The sequence below is a fragment of the Babylonia areolata genome, chromosome 6 (assembly GCF_041734735.1).
Source record: "Babylonia areolata isolate BAREFJ2019XMU chromosome 6, ASM4173473v1, whole genome shotgun sequence".
Lineage (NCBI taxonomy): Eukaryota > Metazoa > Mollusca > Gastropoda > Neogastropoda > Buccinidae > Babylonia > Babylonia areolata.
The window spans coordinates 36983395-36998267 of NC_134881.1; the positions used below are offsets into that span (position 1 = coordinate 36983395).

General features: G+C 43.1%; 1 protein-coding gene across 2 annotated transcripts in view; it reads right to left on the reverse strand.

Annotated features, from left to right (window-relative positions):
• Window positions 1–14873, reverse strand: part of LOC143282981 (sestrin-1-like) — a 114731-nt gene that overhangs the window by 10426 nt on the left and 89432 nt on the right. Inside the window, exons 1-6 of one of the 2 annotated variants that reach the window (XM_076588924.1) lie at window positions 13009–13153; window positions 12254–12283; window positions 4476–4646; window positions 2304–2486; window positions 1352–1573; window positions 382–517 (exon numbers count right to left, since the gene is read on the reverse strand). In XM_076588924.1, the coding sequence (XP_076445039.1) occupies window positions 382–517; window positions 1352–1573; window positions 2304–2486; window positions 4476–4646; window positions 12254–12283; window positions 13009–13050 (784 nt within the window). In that variant the 5' untranslated portion in view covers window positions 13051–13153. Of the gene's footprint in view, window positions 1–381; window positions 518–1351; window positions 1574–2303; window positions 2487–4475; window positions 4647–12253; window positions 12284–13008; window positions 13154–14873 lie in introns of those variants that run through there. The other variant, XM_076588923.1, reaches the window with a different exon arrangement.

A 14873-nucleotide genomic window follows, 5' to 3' on the forward strand; every position in this document is an offset into this window, starting at 1 on the left:
GATATTTTCTCCCCCTCCACTAGACCTTGAGTGGTGGTCTGGACGCTAGTTATTCGGATGAGACGATAAACCAAGGTCCCGTGTGCAGCATGCACTTAGCGCATGTAAAAGAACCCATGGCAACAAAAGGGTAGTTCCTGGCAAAATTCTGTAAAAAAAAAAAAAAAAATCACTTTGATAGGAAAAACAAATAAAACTGCATGCAGGAAAAATTACAAAAAAATGGGTGGCGCTGTAGTGTAGCAATGCCCAAATTTCACACAGAGAAATCTCTTGTGACAAAAAGAGAAACACAATATATGCATAATACAGTATTATTGAATCAATCCGTCAGAGGGGAAATTTTAGATCAACCAACAACACCCATAAAGGTAAACGTACTTTCAGCGCTCTGGTTCTCGACGCTCTGAAAGCGTTTGAGCATCTCCTCCTGGCTGGGCCCCTCGTCCTGAGAGCTGGTCTCCGTCAGCATCCGCATCCTCTCCATCAGGGCCTCCAGGCTTGTGTCCTCCAGCATCTGCAGTTAACACCACCACACCTGTCACTGCTGCCATGACACATTACACCTGTCAGTCACACACACCACCACACCTGTCACTGCTGCCATGACACATTACACCTGTCATTACACCTGTCAGTCACACACACCACCACACCTGTCACTGCTGCCATGACACATTACACCTGTCATTACACCTGTCAGTCACACACACCACCACACCTGTCACTACTGCCATGACACATTACACCTGTCAGTCACACGCACCACCACACTTATCACTACTGCCATGACACATTACACCTGTCATTACACCTGTCAGTCACACACACCACCACACCTGTCACTGCTGCCATGACACATTACACCTGTCATTACACCTGTCAGTCACACACACCAAACCTGTCACTACTGCCATGACACATTACACCTGTCAGTCACACGCACCACCACACCTGTCACTACTGCCATGACACATTACACCTGTCAGTCACACACACCACCACACCTGTCACTGCTGCCATGACACATTACACCTGTCATTACACCTGTCAGTCACACACACCAAACCTGTCACTACTGCCATGACACATTACACCTGTCAGTCACACACACCACCACACCTGTCACTACTGCCATGACACATTACGCCTGTCAGTCACACACACACACACACACACCAGTGGAACTGTTGCAAGCTTCAGCAAAGTCAAGGCTGTCAAGTGAGTGAATGTGTGAGAGAGTGTATAAGAGTGTGAGTTGTATCTTCCAGGTAACACTAACAGCATGCACAACCTTCCTAAAAAAACCCAGCAGAAACAAACAAACAACAACAACACCACCATCACTCACGTTGGCATTGAGCTCCCCTCCTGTCGACGAGTCACTGGCGTAGTCTTCACTCTCCTCGTCTCCGGAGGAGGAGGGAGGACGCAGAGTGCACCCCCCTTGGTCAATCTCCGGCGTGATGCCACAGCCGTAGATGAAGGTGCAGAGGCTGTGGAAATGGGCCAGGATGATCAGTGCCTGCATCACCTCTGAGAGCGACCACGTGTCGTTGCCTCGAGTCAGTTTCTGAAGCAGAATATTCAAAGAAATTTTTTTTCATTGCATGTGTTTGCTCTCATTTATAATATTAATAAGTTGTCATTCAAGCACCTTTTCAGTATGGAAGTGAAACACCAATGAGTGTTTGTCCTGACCGTCATCAAACAAAACTTCTCTGTGAATCAAGAAATACCACTGTTTTCAACTCTTCCTCTCTCTCTGTAAGTATTTCTGTCTGTCCAATTCTCCTTCCATTCCCCCTCCCTCTCCTTACTTTATACACGTTTCTGTCTGAATTCAATGGCAAATAGGTATGTTTATCTGCGTATTGCTATGTATGCAATTTTTATGTATATATGTATGTATGTGTGTATGTATGTATGTGTGTGCTTTTTCGCCACAGAAGTATTATGATACAAGTGCATGGTTGTATATACATGTAAGTTACTGAGTCTTGTCTCAATGTCCTGAACACTTCATCTTATTTTTGGAAAAAATCATGATTTCATTTCCCCCTATGCCCTCAGGGCTACATATAAAAAATATGCATACTTATTCCAGTTATTTTTATGAATATTAAAATTCTTAAAATCTGTTTTTCCCTTTGCCCGGAGGAAGGAATGTATGAAGAAAAAAAAACATTTGCTCATCCCACTTCCCTTTAGAAAAAAAAAAAAAGGAAAAAAATTCTGGCGTTGTCATCCTATATATATATATATATACGTATGAACAGCAGAAGCAAGAGGAGAGCCCTGACCTCGATGTGCTCTTTGCAGATGAGCCAGGGTCGGTGGGCCAGGATGTTGTTGACCTCACACAGGTTGCGCAGCTTGGCTGGGGCACTGTCCAGCCCTCTGAGCCAGTCGGGGTCGCCTCCCTGCAGGAGGAAGTCGTGGGCATGGAGCCGTACCAGGTAGAGGCACTGGTGCCGTGCTGCCGCCTGCAAGGACGCACAGAGTGTGTGGTGACGTGGGAGGTACATGTAACTTTGTTATCTCTAGAAAGAGTAATTCTGTTGTGTTGTTTTGAACTGTAGTGTGTTGTGTTTTGTTGTGTTGCATCGTACTGTGCTGTGTCGTGTCGTGTTGTGTTGCCATGTTCTGTACTGTGATGTGTTGTATTGTACTGTGCTGTGTCGTGTCGTGTTGTGTTGCCATGTTCTGTACTGTGATGTGTTGTATTGTACTGTACTGTGTTGCGTGATATTGTACTGTATTGTGTTTGTATTTGCATTTTGTATTTGTATTTCTTTTTATCACAACAGATTTCTCTGTGTGAAATTCGAGCTGCTCTCCCCAGGGAGAACGCGTCACTACACTACAGCGCCACCCATTTTTTTTGTGTTTCTTCCTGTGTGCAGTTTTATTTGTTTTTCCTATCGAAGTGGATTTTTCTACAGCATTTTGCCAGGAACAACCCTTTTGTTGCCGTGGGTTCTTTTACGTGCACTGAGTGACTGCTGCACAAAGGGCCTTGGTTTATCGTCTCATCTGAATGACTAGCGTCCAGACCACCACTCAAGGTCTCGTGAAGGTGGAGAAAATATCGACGGCTGAGCCGTGATTCGAACCAAAGCGCTCAGATTCTCTCGCTACCTAGACGGACACGTTACCTCTAGGCCATCACTCCACTGAGATAGGTTGTATCATATTGTACTGTACTGTGTTTTTGTATTATACTGTGCTGTGTTGTGTTGTACTGCAGTGTAATGCACTGTGTTGTGTCACATTGTACTGTGCTGTGTTTTGTGTTTGTATTGTGTTGTGTTGTGTCAGACTGTACAGTACTGTGTTGTGTTGTACTGTACAGTGTTGTGTTGTGTTGTACTGAGCTGTGTTATGTCATGTCATATTGTACTGTAATGTATTGTACTGTTTTATTTTGTGTTCAGTTATGTTGCATCATGTAATACTGTAATGTATCACATCCTATCATGCTGTATCGTCTTGTACTGCATTACTTTTTTGTCACAGTGGTTTCTCGGAGCACACAGTCCTCCTTGAACAACATTCACTATGACAGACAGAAGTGACTCACTTATTACCAGAAAGTTTGCTGCTGGAATCCTAGGGGCCCACTAAAGCACATGTCTTAATACCCAAACAAAGTAAAATTAGAATTTAAAAGGAAAAAAACTATCAAACGGTACCCCCTTAACTGCTACTGACAAGTATGCTGGTCAGTGAAGGGCTGTCACCTCACTGTGATATGACAGAGCTTACAGGTCAGGATGTCAATGTATCACTTCACTGAGATATGACAGAGCTTACAGGTCAGGATGTCAGTGAAGGGCTGTCACCTCACTGAGATAGGACAGAGCTTACAGGTCAGGATGTCAGTGAAGGGCTGTCACCTCACTGAGATAGGACAGAGCTTACAGGTCAGGATGTCAGTGAAGGGCTGTCACCTCACTGAGATAGGACAGAGCTTACATGTCAGGATGTCAGTGAAAGGCTGTCACCTCACTGAGATAGGACAGAGCTTACATGTCAGGATGTCAGTGAAAGGCTGTCACCTCACTGAGATAGAACATAGCTTACAGGTCAGGATGTCAGTGAAGGGCTGTCACCTCACTGAGATAGGACAGAGCTTACAGGTCAGGATGTCAGTGAAAGGCTGTCACCTCACTGAGGTATGACAAAGCTTACAGGTCAGGGTGTCAGTGAAGGGCTGTCACCTCACTGAGATAGGACAGAGCTTACAGGTCAGGGTGTCAGTGAAGGGCTGTCACCTCACGGAGATAGGACAAAGCTTACAGGTCAGGGTGTCAGTGAAGGGCTGTCACCTCACGGAGATAGGACAAAGCTTACAGGTCAGGGTGTCAGTGAAGGGCTGCCACCTAAATGAGGTAAGTCAGAACTTGCACTGATGGTCAGGATGGCCATGTAGTGTCTATAGGGGAAGAGGAGGTGGAGGGGGAAGTACTGACCATAATGGCGATGTAGTGTCTGTAGGGGAAGGGCAGAGGCCCATCCTCCCTCAGCAGGTAGTTCTGGGTCTTCATGAAGGCCTGCAGGTAGCGGGGGTGACAGCCCATCACCTGGTGCAGGTGCTCCAGACGGTTGTTCTGCAGGAATGACACCACGAACACCATCTGTTTCTGAAAAAACCACCACATTCAACCAGGTTCAGTTCTGTCTTCACAGTGTGTGACAGTCTTCTTCTCCCTCTCACTGGTTTATTCTCTATTCACTACAGGGTAATTTAGACATGTATACATGTACACATTCATAATGATTCATTCATTTCAGCGCACACACATATATACACACACACATGTATACACATGCACACACACACATGCACATCACACTCACTCATATAATCACAATGGGTGTGGAGAGTGAGTAAAAGAATGTACTGAGAAACAACAACAAAAAACAAGCTACTAACAGTGGAACAGTGAGGTACTGGGTGGAGGAGTCATCAGTCAAACTTTCAATAAAAGAAAATTTTTTACAAGCTACCCACCACAGAGTGGCATATATGACTTCAGCGATGTACGCTACAAACTGCTGGGAATCGTGCAAAACCTCTTGATGATACAGACTGCTGGGTATCATGCAAAACCTCTTGATGATACAGATTGCTGGGAATCATGCAAAACCTCTTGATGATACAGATTGCTGGGAATCATACAAAACCTCTTGATGATACAGATTGCTGGGAATCATACAAAACCTCTTGATGATACAGATTGCTGGGAATCATACAAAACCTCTTGAATATTCCTGTATCTTGTGCTCAGATCTGTCCCCCTGTTCTTATATTGGGTAGTGAGAATTGAACAGTCAAATAACAAATGGTGTGCTGAAATGGTGTAGGACCAACTGCAGGTAACATTTTGTGAATAGTAATATATTTTGTATTCTAAGCATTAGTCACTAATTAAGTGTTAACGTGTAAATAAAAAAAATTATATATGTTGCAGACATGAAAATGTTTCAAAGCTATTTTCAAAATAAATATAGAAAGTACTGTATAATTCGCAAGAGTCCATTTCATTTCATGACATGGTAAGCTTAGCTATCTTGTCACCTGCATGTCTTGAAGTGCCGTGTTCAATTGATGAATCCACTAGCTCTTTCCAGCATAGTCCACTATGTGAGGGGACCCAACAGAAATCTGCCGTACAAGACTTCTTAACCATGCATGTTTTTGTATGCGAGTTCTGATTACACTATGAACAACATATATTTTCAAATCAACAGAATGTACTGTTTGTCTTTTTGTTGCATTGCACATTCTTTTCTTTTTGTGTGTGTGTATTTTTTTTTCTGTGTCCATTGTATATATATATATATATATATATATATATATATAATAAAATGAGTCAGAAGTTCCTAACAGTGGTAATGTCAATATTCTAAGAAAATGAGACATCACTGATACAGTGTATAACTGTATCATGTGTATGCAACTATTGCAAACACAACTGAACGAAACAAAAATCATCAGTTTCTGATGCCAGTATTTGATTTGGGGGGGAAGAAAAAAAGAAGAAAGAAAGTAAAAAAAAAAAAAAAAAGCCAGTAAGCCAACTACAAACAGTGCATATCTCTATCTAGGTATCTATCTTGATATATATAAAGTGCTTGTTTACATAAATGTGTGCACACATTTGAGTGCATTAGTGTTACAAACTGCAAGTGTGAGTATGCGCTTATCAATAATAAATAATAGTATATCAGGTGTGTGTTTATGTACGCATGCACATGTGTGTGTGTGTGTGTGTGTGTGTGTGTGTGTGTGTGTGTGCATGTGTGTCACTTTACATGTACATGTTTGTGAGTACATGCATATGTGCTAAAACAAAATAATTTGGAACAGCAGTGAGCTGGATGTGAAGCACACACAAGTGGAAGAGGAAACTCTACTCCAGGTCTACTCCAGGTATTATGTATTTTATACGGTTTAAAAAAAAAAAAAAAAAATCCTAGACACTCTTAAGTAATTCTGACATCACTGACATGGCAGCCTTTCACATGGTAGAAAAGTCCTGTGCTAATGCAAGAAAGGACCAAGAATGCAAAGACCCTATGAATACAAACATACTGTGATAAAGGTATATAATACAGTCTTTGATGTCAACAAGTGAAACTGAAAGTTTCAAATACCCCTTTCCCTCACTCTGCCCCACAGAAGAACTTCTCAAAAATAATTTTCAGTTCCTGAAAAGACATGGCATGTGAAAGATGTTTCCATGCATGTCATCACAGCTATTTATAGCACTGCAGTCTCACACTGTAGTGCTGAACGCTCTGCTGACGTCAATAACCCCAGGGTCAATGTCAAGAAGGGGGCACAAGATTTTTGTTGTTGTTCAATAGGAAGGGGGGGGGGGGGGGCAGGGGGGGGGGGGAATGGGGGGTGCTTCGAAATGATTGGATAAGGCAGCTTTGATCACGCTTTGGAAAACCAAACAAACCTGCAGGTGTTTTGACACATCCAGGTGTGTGTGTGTGTGTGTGTGTGTGTGTGTGTGTGTGCAGATTGGGGGGTGGGCAGGGGGAAGAGATGGGGGAGGGGGTTGGCAGAGATTGGGGGAGTGGGTGCTGTAACGATGACCCCAGAACGAACGTTAATTCAGTACGGGCAATAGCTAGCCATGACACCTGTCTGTGCTCGTCATTAATGATTCATACAACAGTCTCAACAAAAGGCAGGTAAATAAAAGAAAAAAAAAAAAAAAGAAAAAAAAGGAAGGGCGGTGATAACTACGAATCGCCTGCCACGTACCGGGTTTACCACTGACGCAACTAGCAACACGCACAGCTCGACAGACCTTGGAGAAAAACGATAACTTATCTTATCACTCCAGTTATCTTGCTTGAATTTTTCCCTTCCAGGTTTTTTCCCTCCTCCTCCACCCCCTCCTATCTCACTCATAAATACGAGATGGAAAAACCCCCACTGTGCTTTCTGTAAATCTATGTGTGGGCGCAAACATCCAGACATTCTTCTACCCGACAAATACCCTGTCCTGCAACCACCTCTTTGATTTGAAATGAGCATAAATTTTGTAGGAAAAAAGTCATCACCCATGAATAAAGTTATCACCCATTTTCCTGTCACTATTTAACTTTTTTTTCTTTCAGTTTCAAGGAGACCGACATCAAGTCAAAGCGTATGGGACCGATCAATCCTGTCCATTGCATCAGACTATTATATTTAAAAAAAAATAAAGGAAATCTTTATTTTTATTTTTTATTTTTAACGAAATCATAATCAATAAACAGACTGTTTATACTGATTACTCCATATAATCAATTATGATATGTTTACAGAAAACTACAGGTTTTCACAAAGTTGGTTTCAATTTATTTCACACACACACACACACACACACACACACACAATCCGTTCTTCAAAAAGCCTGAAAATGAACCTTCGATTTTCCCTCCGTCTTTTCCCCCCCAAAAAAAAATCCCACAAAGAACACGTCACAACAGAACGACTCTTCTCTTCAAGAGGCCCACCCTTCAGCTGCATGCAGATGCCAGCTGATTCGAATCGGAGAAACCACCACCCTGGGGCAACAGAGAGAGAGAAAGAGAGAGAGCTCTCTCCCGAACCACCCCTTCTTCCCACCCACCCCTTGTTATCAAGAAGTGCTAGCAGGGAGGGGTGAGGGGTGGGGAGGAGGAGCAAGCTCGGCAATGCACACACACACACACACACACACACGCACAAAGAAAAAATGTGGGCACGCGCGCGCCGCACGCGCGACGAGTCAGTGCTTGGACGCTGACCCGTTTAGCCGTTTCAAGTAGTGGAAAGAGGGCCACAACAAGCCACAAACACAGCTGCAATGATAATGCCAAGCAGACACCAGTATCAGAGAGAGAGAGAGAGAGAGAGAGAGGGCGGTGGAGGGGGAAGCTATTCCTCTCTAAAAATAGAGCCAGCAGATACCCCGTTTCTACGGTAGTGGTGCCATGATGGCTCGCTACTATGACCACACCACGCTGGGGTGTCCTTCGCTCGCGTTGACATAAATCACTGTGTGCATTCCAGGCACTCTGTGTGTGTGTGTGTGTGTGTGTGTGTGTGTGTGTTATCAGAGTTTCTCAACCACTGCGAGTTCTGATGGAACGATTCTCTTTTTGTTGGTGGGATAAAAGACTGAAAACGTTCCGTGATATATGATCAGAATCCCCCCTCCCCTTATATAACCAAAAACAAACACGTTTTAATATCACACAAAATTTGAAAGGAAGTTTCATTGGGCATTATCTTTTCAGTTTTAACAGGTTTGAGATATACTTTTTTTTTTTCAAATATCATGTAAACAAATTGTGGTTTGTACTTAGAGACAGCACTGGGTAATCACTGCATATTTATTCTGGGGGGAGGAGAACGCAAAGAAGAAAAATTCTGAACCAATCAATTTCATTTGGAGCTCAACCGTTCTCAAATTTTCATCACAAGAATGCCGAGTTCTGCTAGTAGACAAGTGGAGCTCACTCATGAATTAACACCATTATTTAGCAATGATTACAGACTTGCAAAAAGCGACAGAAGAGGGCGACTTCATGCCAGCAAAGGCTGACTGCGAACAATGATCTGTGAGATGGGTTTTTGGAAAAAGGAAAATGTACCCCCCCCCCCCGCCCCTACACACGCGAGGGCGAAGGGAAAGGGAGAGAAGAGGCCAAGGGAACAAACTTCACTACACCACATCTGTTGAGCAGATGCCAGACCAGCAGCATAACCCAACGCGCTTAGTCAGGCCTTGAGTGCATGCTTACATATTTGTGTACCTATGAAAGGGGATTTCATTTTACGTAATTTCGCCAGAGGACAACACTCTCGTTGCCATGGGTTCTTTTTCAGTGCGCCAAGTGCGTGCTGCACACGGGACCTCGGTTTATCGTCTCATCCGAAAGACTAGACGCTCAGTTTGATTTTCCAGTCAAACTTAGGAGAAAGGGCGAGAGCCATGAGTAAAAGGTCAAGGGCTGTGGGCTATTGGTGATATCTACAGGCCCATCGAATCATGCACTGAAATGAACTTACCCATCAGAGAGATGTGTAGAGGGCATGCGCCCCTTTATCCCCCCTCCCCTCCACTCCCATCACACACACACACACATCACACACACAGAGTTTTGTTGTCGAATCAGCCCTTCAAAGTTCTTCGGTCAAGGGGGCATTTTAACTCATTCTCACCTTTCTTACGCTGTCTCTCCCCCCTTCCCCCGACCCCAGGTTTCCAAAAAAGGAGAAGGGGGGGGGGGGGGGGGGAGAGAGAGAACTTTACAATCTTGAAATTCATGTCTTTCATTTTTTTCATTCAGTAATCCGCATCTCAGTCACTCCTGGAAACCATGACGGTATGTGTGTGTGTGTGTGTGTGTGTGTGTGTGTGTGTGTGTGCAAGGAGAGAATGAAACGCTTTGAAAAGACACTGATACTTAACCAATAACACACACACAGACACACACACACACACACACACACACACAGAGAGAGAGAGAGAGAGAGATTCATACACAATTCAAGCAATAATAACACTTCACGAAGTACAATACCATCACATGCACAGTCAGCCAAAAACCCAAGTAGCCCCCCACCTCATACAACCAGCACGCACGACAATCTCTCTCCCTTGTCCCTCCAGTTTACTCAGGTCCGTTGGAGCAAGCAAAGCAAAAGGTCACTGTCGGGGTCTCTCTCTTTCTCTCTCTCGATCCGAGCTGACATGCAGGGCAAATCCTTCTCCGTTCCCTCTCTCAACACACGCTGACGTCAGTACTTTGAGGGTTTAATTGCATACAAAAAATAAAATAAGAAAAAGGACAGAAAAAAGCAAGGCAAAAAGAAGGGGGGAGGGGGGGAGGTTTCAGGTCGCTCGGTCCAGACCACAAAGACTGGGGAGGGGGTAAAGGGCGTCCCGGGGTTGCTGGGTTCGTGCAGAACAATTGAGAAGTTAGTTTGGGCAACCTGCAATTGTGTGTGTGTGTGTGTGTGTGTACATGTGTGTTGTGGTGTGTGTGTGTGTGTGTGTGTGTGTGTGTGTGTGTGTGTGGTGTGTGTGTGTGTGTGTGTGTGTGAATGCTAAGTACTACTAGGTGATTATCTGTAGCTTCTTCCTTATTATCCGGGTCTGAGTTTCAAAACTTCACAAAAGCAAGAGCTGTCACTGAAGTGAGAGAAATATTACTGCTGTGTGGAAAAAACAACAACAAAAAAACAACAACCACCCTACACCCAGCCTGTTAACTATTTGAAGAGTGTGTAGCCTAGGGGTATCAGCTCAATATCAATAAAAATGAAGAATTCATCAATTCTCGCGCAGTCTGCCTGACCTGAATAACATTGCACCCAATAAAAGGGGAAGTAAGCAGCAGTAACACAAAAATAAATGCAGTTTAGCATTAATCATTTAATGGCTAGTCTCCTGTTTATATTTCGATCTCTCACTGGAGTTTATCAATCCCACACACTGTATTTGGATGGACATCATCTTATTCTGCCTGAACACAGTTACTGAGAAACCCATCATGAATTGGGGAAAAAAAAAAAAAAAAAAAAAAATTGACACCTTTCCTTCTTTCTTTCACCTTCTCCAGTTAACAAAGAGTAGTGAATAAAAATGAATAAAATGACAGATCCATCTTTCCTAATCCCTTTAATAATTTCTATGTCATTCATAAAAATCGACAGCTTCTGTGGCTTTTTTGTTGTTGTTTATTTGTGTTTTTTTTGTTTGCTTTTTTTGCTGCCCTGTCTTTCAGATAAAATTAGTGGCTGTACATTCAAGCCATTCTAAACTCAAAGTACATACCGGCTGTGTTTGTCCCAGCCAATGCTACTGGCATACAGAACTTACAACTGTCAAGTTACCATGAAGTCAAAGTTCCAATGAAGGGGGAAGGAAGCACTACACTGCAGCTGAGTCACTTCTGTGGTGGTGTCCGGTGTATTTTATCATTCAACCAATTCAATTCACTTCCTACAAGGTCCTAATTCCTGAACTGGCAACAATTAATCAAATGCCAGCCCTATAAGACCTGCTGACACCAGTGACTGAATATGAAAAATAATAACCATGATAGCTATCATTTAACAAAGACAAAGTTTCCTGTAACTACCTTGTCACCAAGCAACTCATCAGAGACAAAATATGAACGGGGCCAAACAAGCTGAGAGTTTCTGAAATAAGGAGCTTTATGTTTTACAGCAATAATTAGAAATGTTTATTCACAATCAAGAATCATTTCTATATTGCAGACAATTTGCACTTCACCTTCTCATTCATCTCTCTGTCTCTGTTTCTCTCTCTAAGCAGATATCTGTGACATCCATTATGTAATGAATAATGACCAGCTACACTGCATAATAAACAAAAGGTCATCTGGAGTCACAAAGAATGTGCAAATCTCGATTTCCCAGAGCTTAATGTCATTATATTTCAGTCTCCACGATTCAAATATCATTATATTCACACAAAGGTTTCCTATCAGACTTCAAATCAGAGACTTTTTCTTAATCAATTGTCAAAAAGCAAAAATGCCAGTGTTCTTTTCCCCATGAAATAAGAGTATCTCTGAATACACAAAACTAAAAGTATAAGGAGAAATTCATAGCAGGACACAACACCAGTACCACCACCACCACCACCACCATGAAACCACCAGCGTATGTGCAATGCACATGCACACACACATCCACAATCACACATACACACTAAAAACTACTCACTTCTTCGTTTGCCGTGTCAACTGGAACTATCTGCAACACACGCAAAGACAATTCACATTAGTCAACATCAGCAAAAATTCAGCCCATTTTTTAATCTGAGAGAGAGAGAGAGGGAAAGAGAGCGCGCACTGAAAGCGCGCGCGCGCACACACACACACACACACACAGAATGCATGGAAAGAAATGAATATATTTGTGCAAACAAAGCATACAAGTTCGGAAGAAGAAGAAGAAGAAGGAAATGAAGACATGATGTCATTCAAAAAATAAAGCAACACTGCACAATTTTGATACAGACGGTTATGTCAAAAACAAAAATAATTAAAGAAAAAAGTCGGTTCAAAATCGTGATGATCAAGAAGAAAAGCGCCACGCACTTCCAACTGAAACGATGTCTGCTATTTTGTTGTTATTTTTCGTCCAGTCAGCTGAACGTGCACAGTCAAGATCAATCAGTACATTTCGTGCAGACGTCAAACTCTGGCATTTTACTTCGGCATTCAACAAAAAGCAAGCACCCACCAATTGCATCACTGGCGGCAAGCAAACAAACGCCGGAGAATTATATCACTGCGACTGTGTACCACTTAAATCGGCAGCTGAGGAGAGCTTCAAATTTATTCAGTTTGGATGAGGTAAGGAAGCAGCGTTATTTTTAGAAAATGCGTACGTGACTGTCAACCAAAACCATAGTTACTGATCAAACTCGGGGTGGAAAATGGCAGAAAAGCGAAAATATTCCCTGCAATACTTACATGAGCTTCATTAGCATTCATCAAGTCTTCCATAAGTATCATATCCAAAGATAATAGATCCTTCACACGAACACACACACACACAATCAGTTCACAGGCCGGGCTTCGCACAGACACCGAGAGATCGTCTGCACACCGCACGCCGGTGCTTTGTCCCAAACAGCTGACTTGCGGTCGCCCTCCGACCCGGGAATGCCCAATGAGGTGCGCGCGCATCGTGGAAAGTTACCTCGCACATGGCGGGGCGCCATTTTTAGAACGGCTGTCTGGCCTCTCTCTCTCTCTCTCAGGCCGGGTCGCCGTGACGTGACCAGTCCCACACTTGGCCAATCAATCAACCATCCTGTGCAGCTGATAGCACTTTACCCGCCCCCCCCCCCCCCCCACCCCCGGGCCCTCCTGCCCCCAACTGTTTCAGCCATTTATCGAGCAGTTTACGAGTATCAAGATAAGTGGGTGGCAACATTTCATTGTTGTGTTTGGTCAAGGTTTTATCTCTGTCCGTCTGGTCACGGAATTATCTGTTTACCAGTTTTGACAAATCCGTGCCTCTGATGCCGCTCCCTATTTTTGCATTAAAAAAAAAAAGAAAAAAAAAAGAAAAGAAGGAAAAACAAAAAACAAAACAAAAACAAAACAAAACTAAACAACCCCGCCCCCCACCCCTCCCCCTTCCCACACACACAGAGTTTTCTTCCATTCCGGATATCAAGGTCATGAACCTTTCCTCCATCACCCCGGTCCCTCCCTATGAACCATTGGTGGTAAAGCCTTCACAAAATAATAATGAAACAATGAAAACGTCAATGATATCAAAGTTATAACCACACAGCTGCAGTTGTGACACAGGACTCTCCATCCACCCTCTCCCTCTCTCGCTTTGCAGGTCTGCATTTTGGTTCATGTTGAAATTGTATGTCCAGTTTCAGTTTCAGTTCGTGAAGAAGGCGTCGTCACTGCGTTCGGGCAAAACCATATACGCCATACCCACATCTGCATGGCAGGTGCCCGCTGACAGCAGCATAACCCCGACGCGTTTGTCAGGCTTTGAGTTCATGCACATACTTGTGCACCCATCAGAGTTGATTTGTTTTACAGAATTTCGCCGGAGGACGACACTTATGTTGTCATGGGTTCTTTTTCTGTGCGCCAAGCGCGTGCTGCACACGGAACCTCGGTTTATCGTCTCATCCGAATCTGGACCAGACGCTCAGTTTCATTCTCAAGTAAAACTGGGGAGAAAGGGCAAGAGAGGGTTCGAACCCAGACCCTCACGGACAATGTATTGGCAGATAAGCGTCTCAACAATTCAGCCACCTTGCTCCTTTGACAGTGGAGTCTATATATAAATAATCCAGTTTGACTAATATCGTTACAAATACTTCATTCGCGTCAGTAGTTATATCAACTGCTTTGTCATCATTATTATCCATTACAATTATGATGATTATCATGAAAGACACGATGTGATGTTGTCCCTGGCAAAATTCACACTGGGAAATTTGTTGTGACAAAAAGTAAAAACTAATATAATACCACACATTACATCACAATACAATACTTAAGTTGACGGAGATTACATGACTTACAAGAAATCAACACGTTTTGTGGTTTATTTCTCTTTTCGTTTTCATTTTTTGTTGTTGTTGTGGTGTTGTTGTTGTTGTTTTTTTGTTTCAAAATACGCGATAGCCTGACCACTATTTGCCGTTTTCTTAGGGCAAACGAAGAAAAAGTCACGTTGGCTGTTTAGAAGAGCATCGACTTTAATAATAATATTTAAAAAATAATAAATAAAAAGTGATGGGGGGAAAATTTTTGTTTCTCAGTTTCAATCCTCTCTTTCCACCCACCTTTGCCATCTC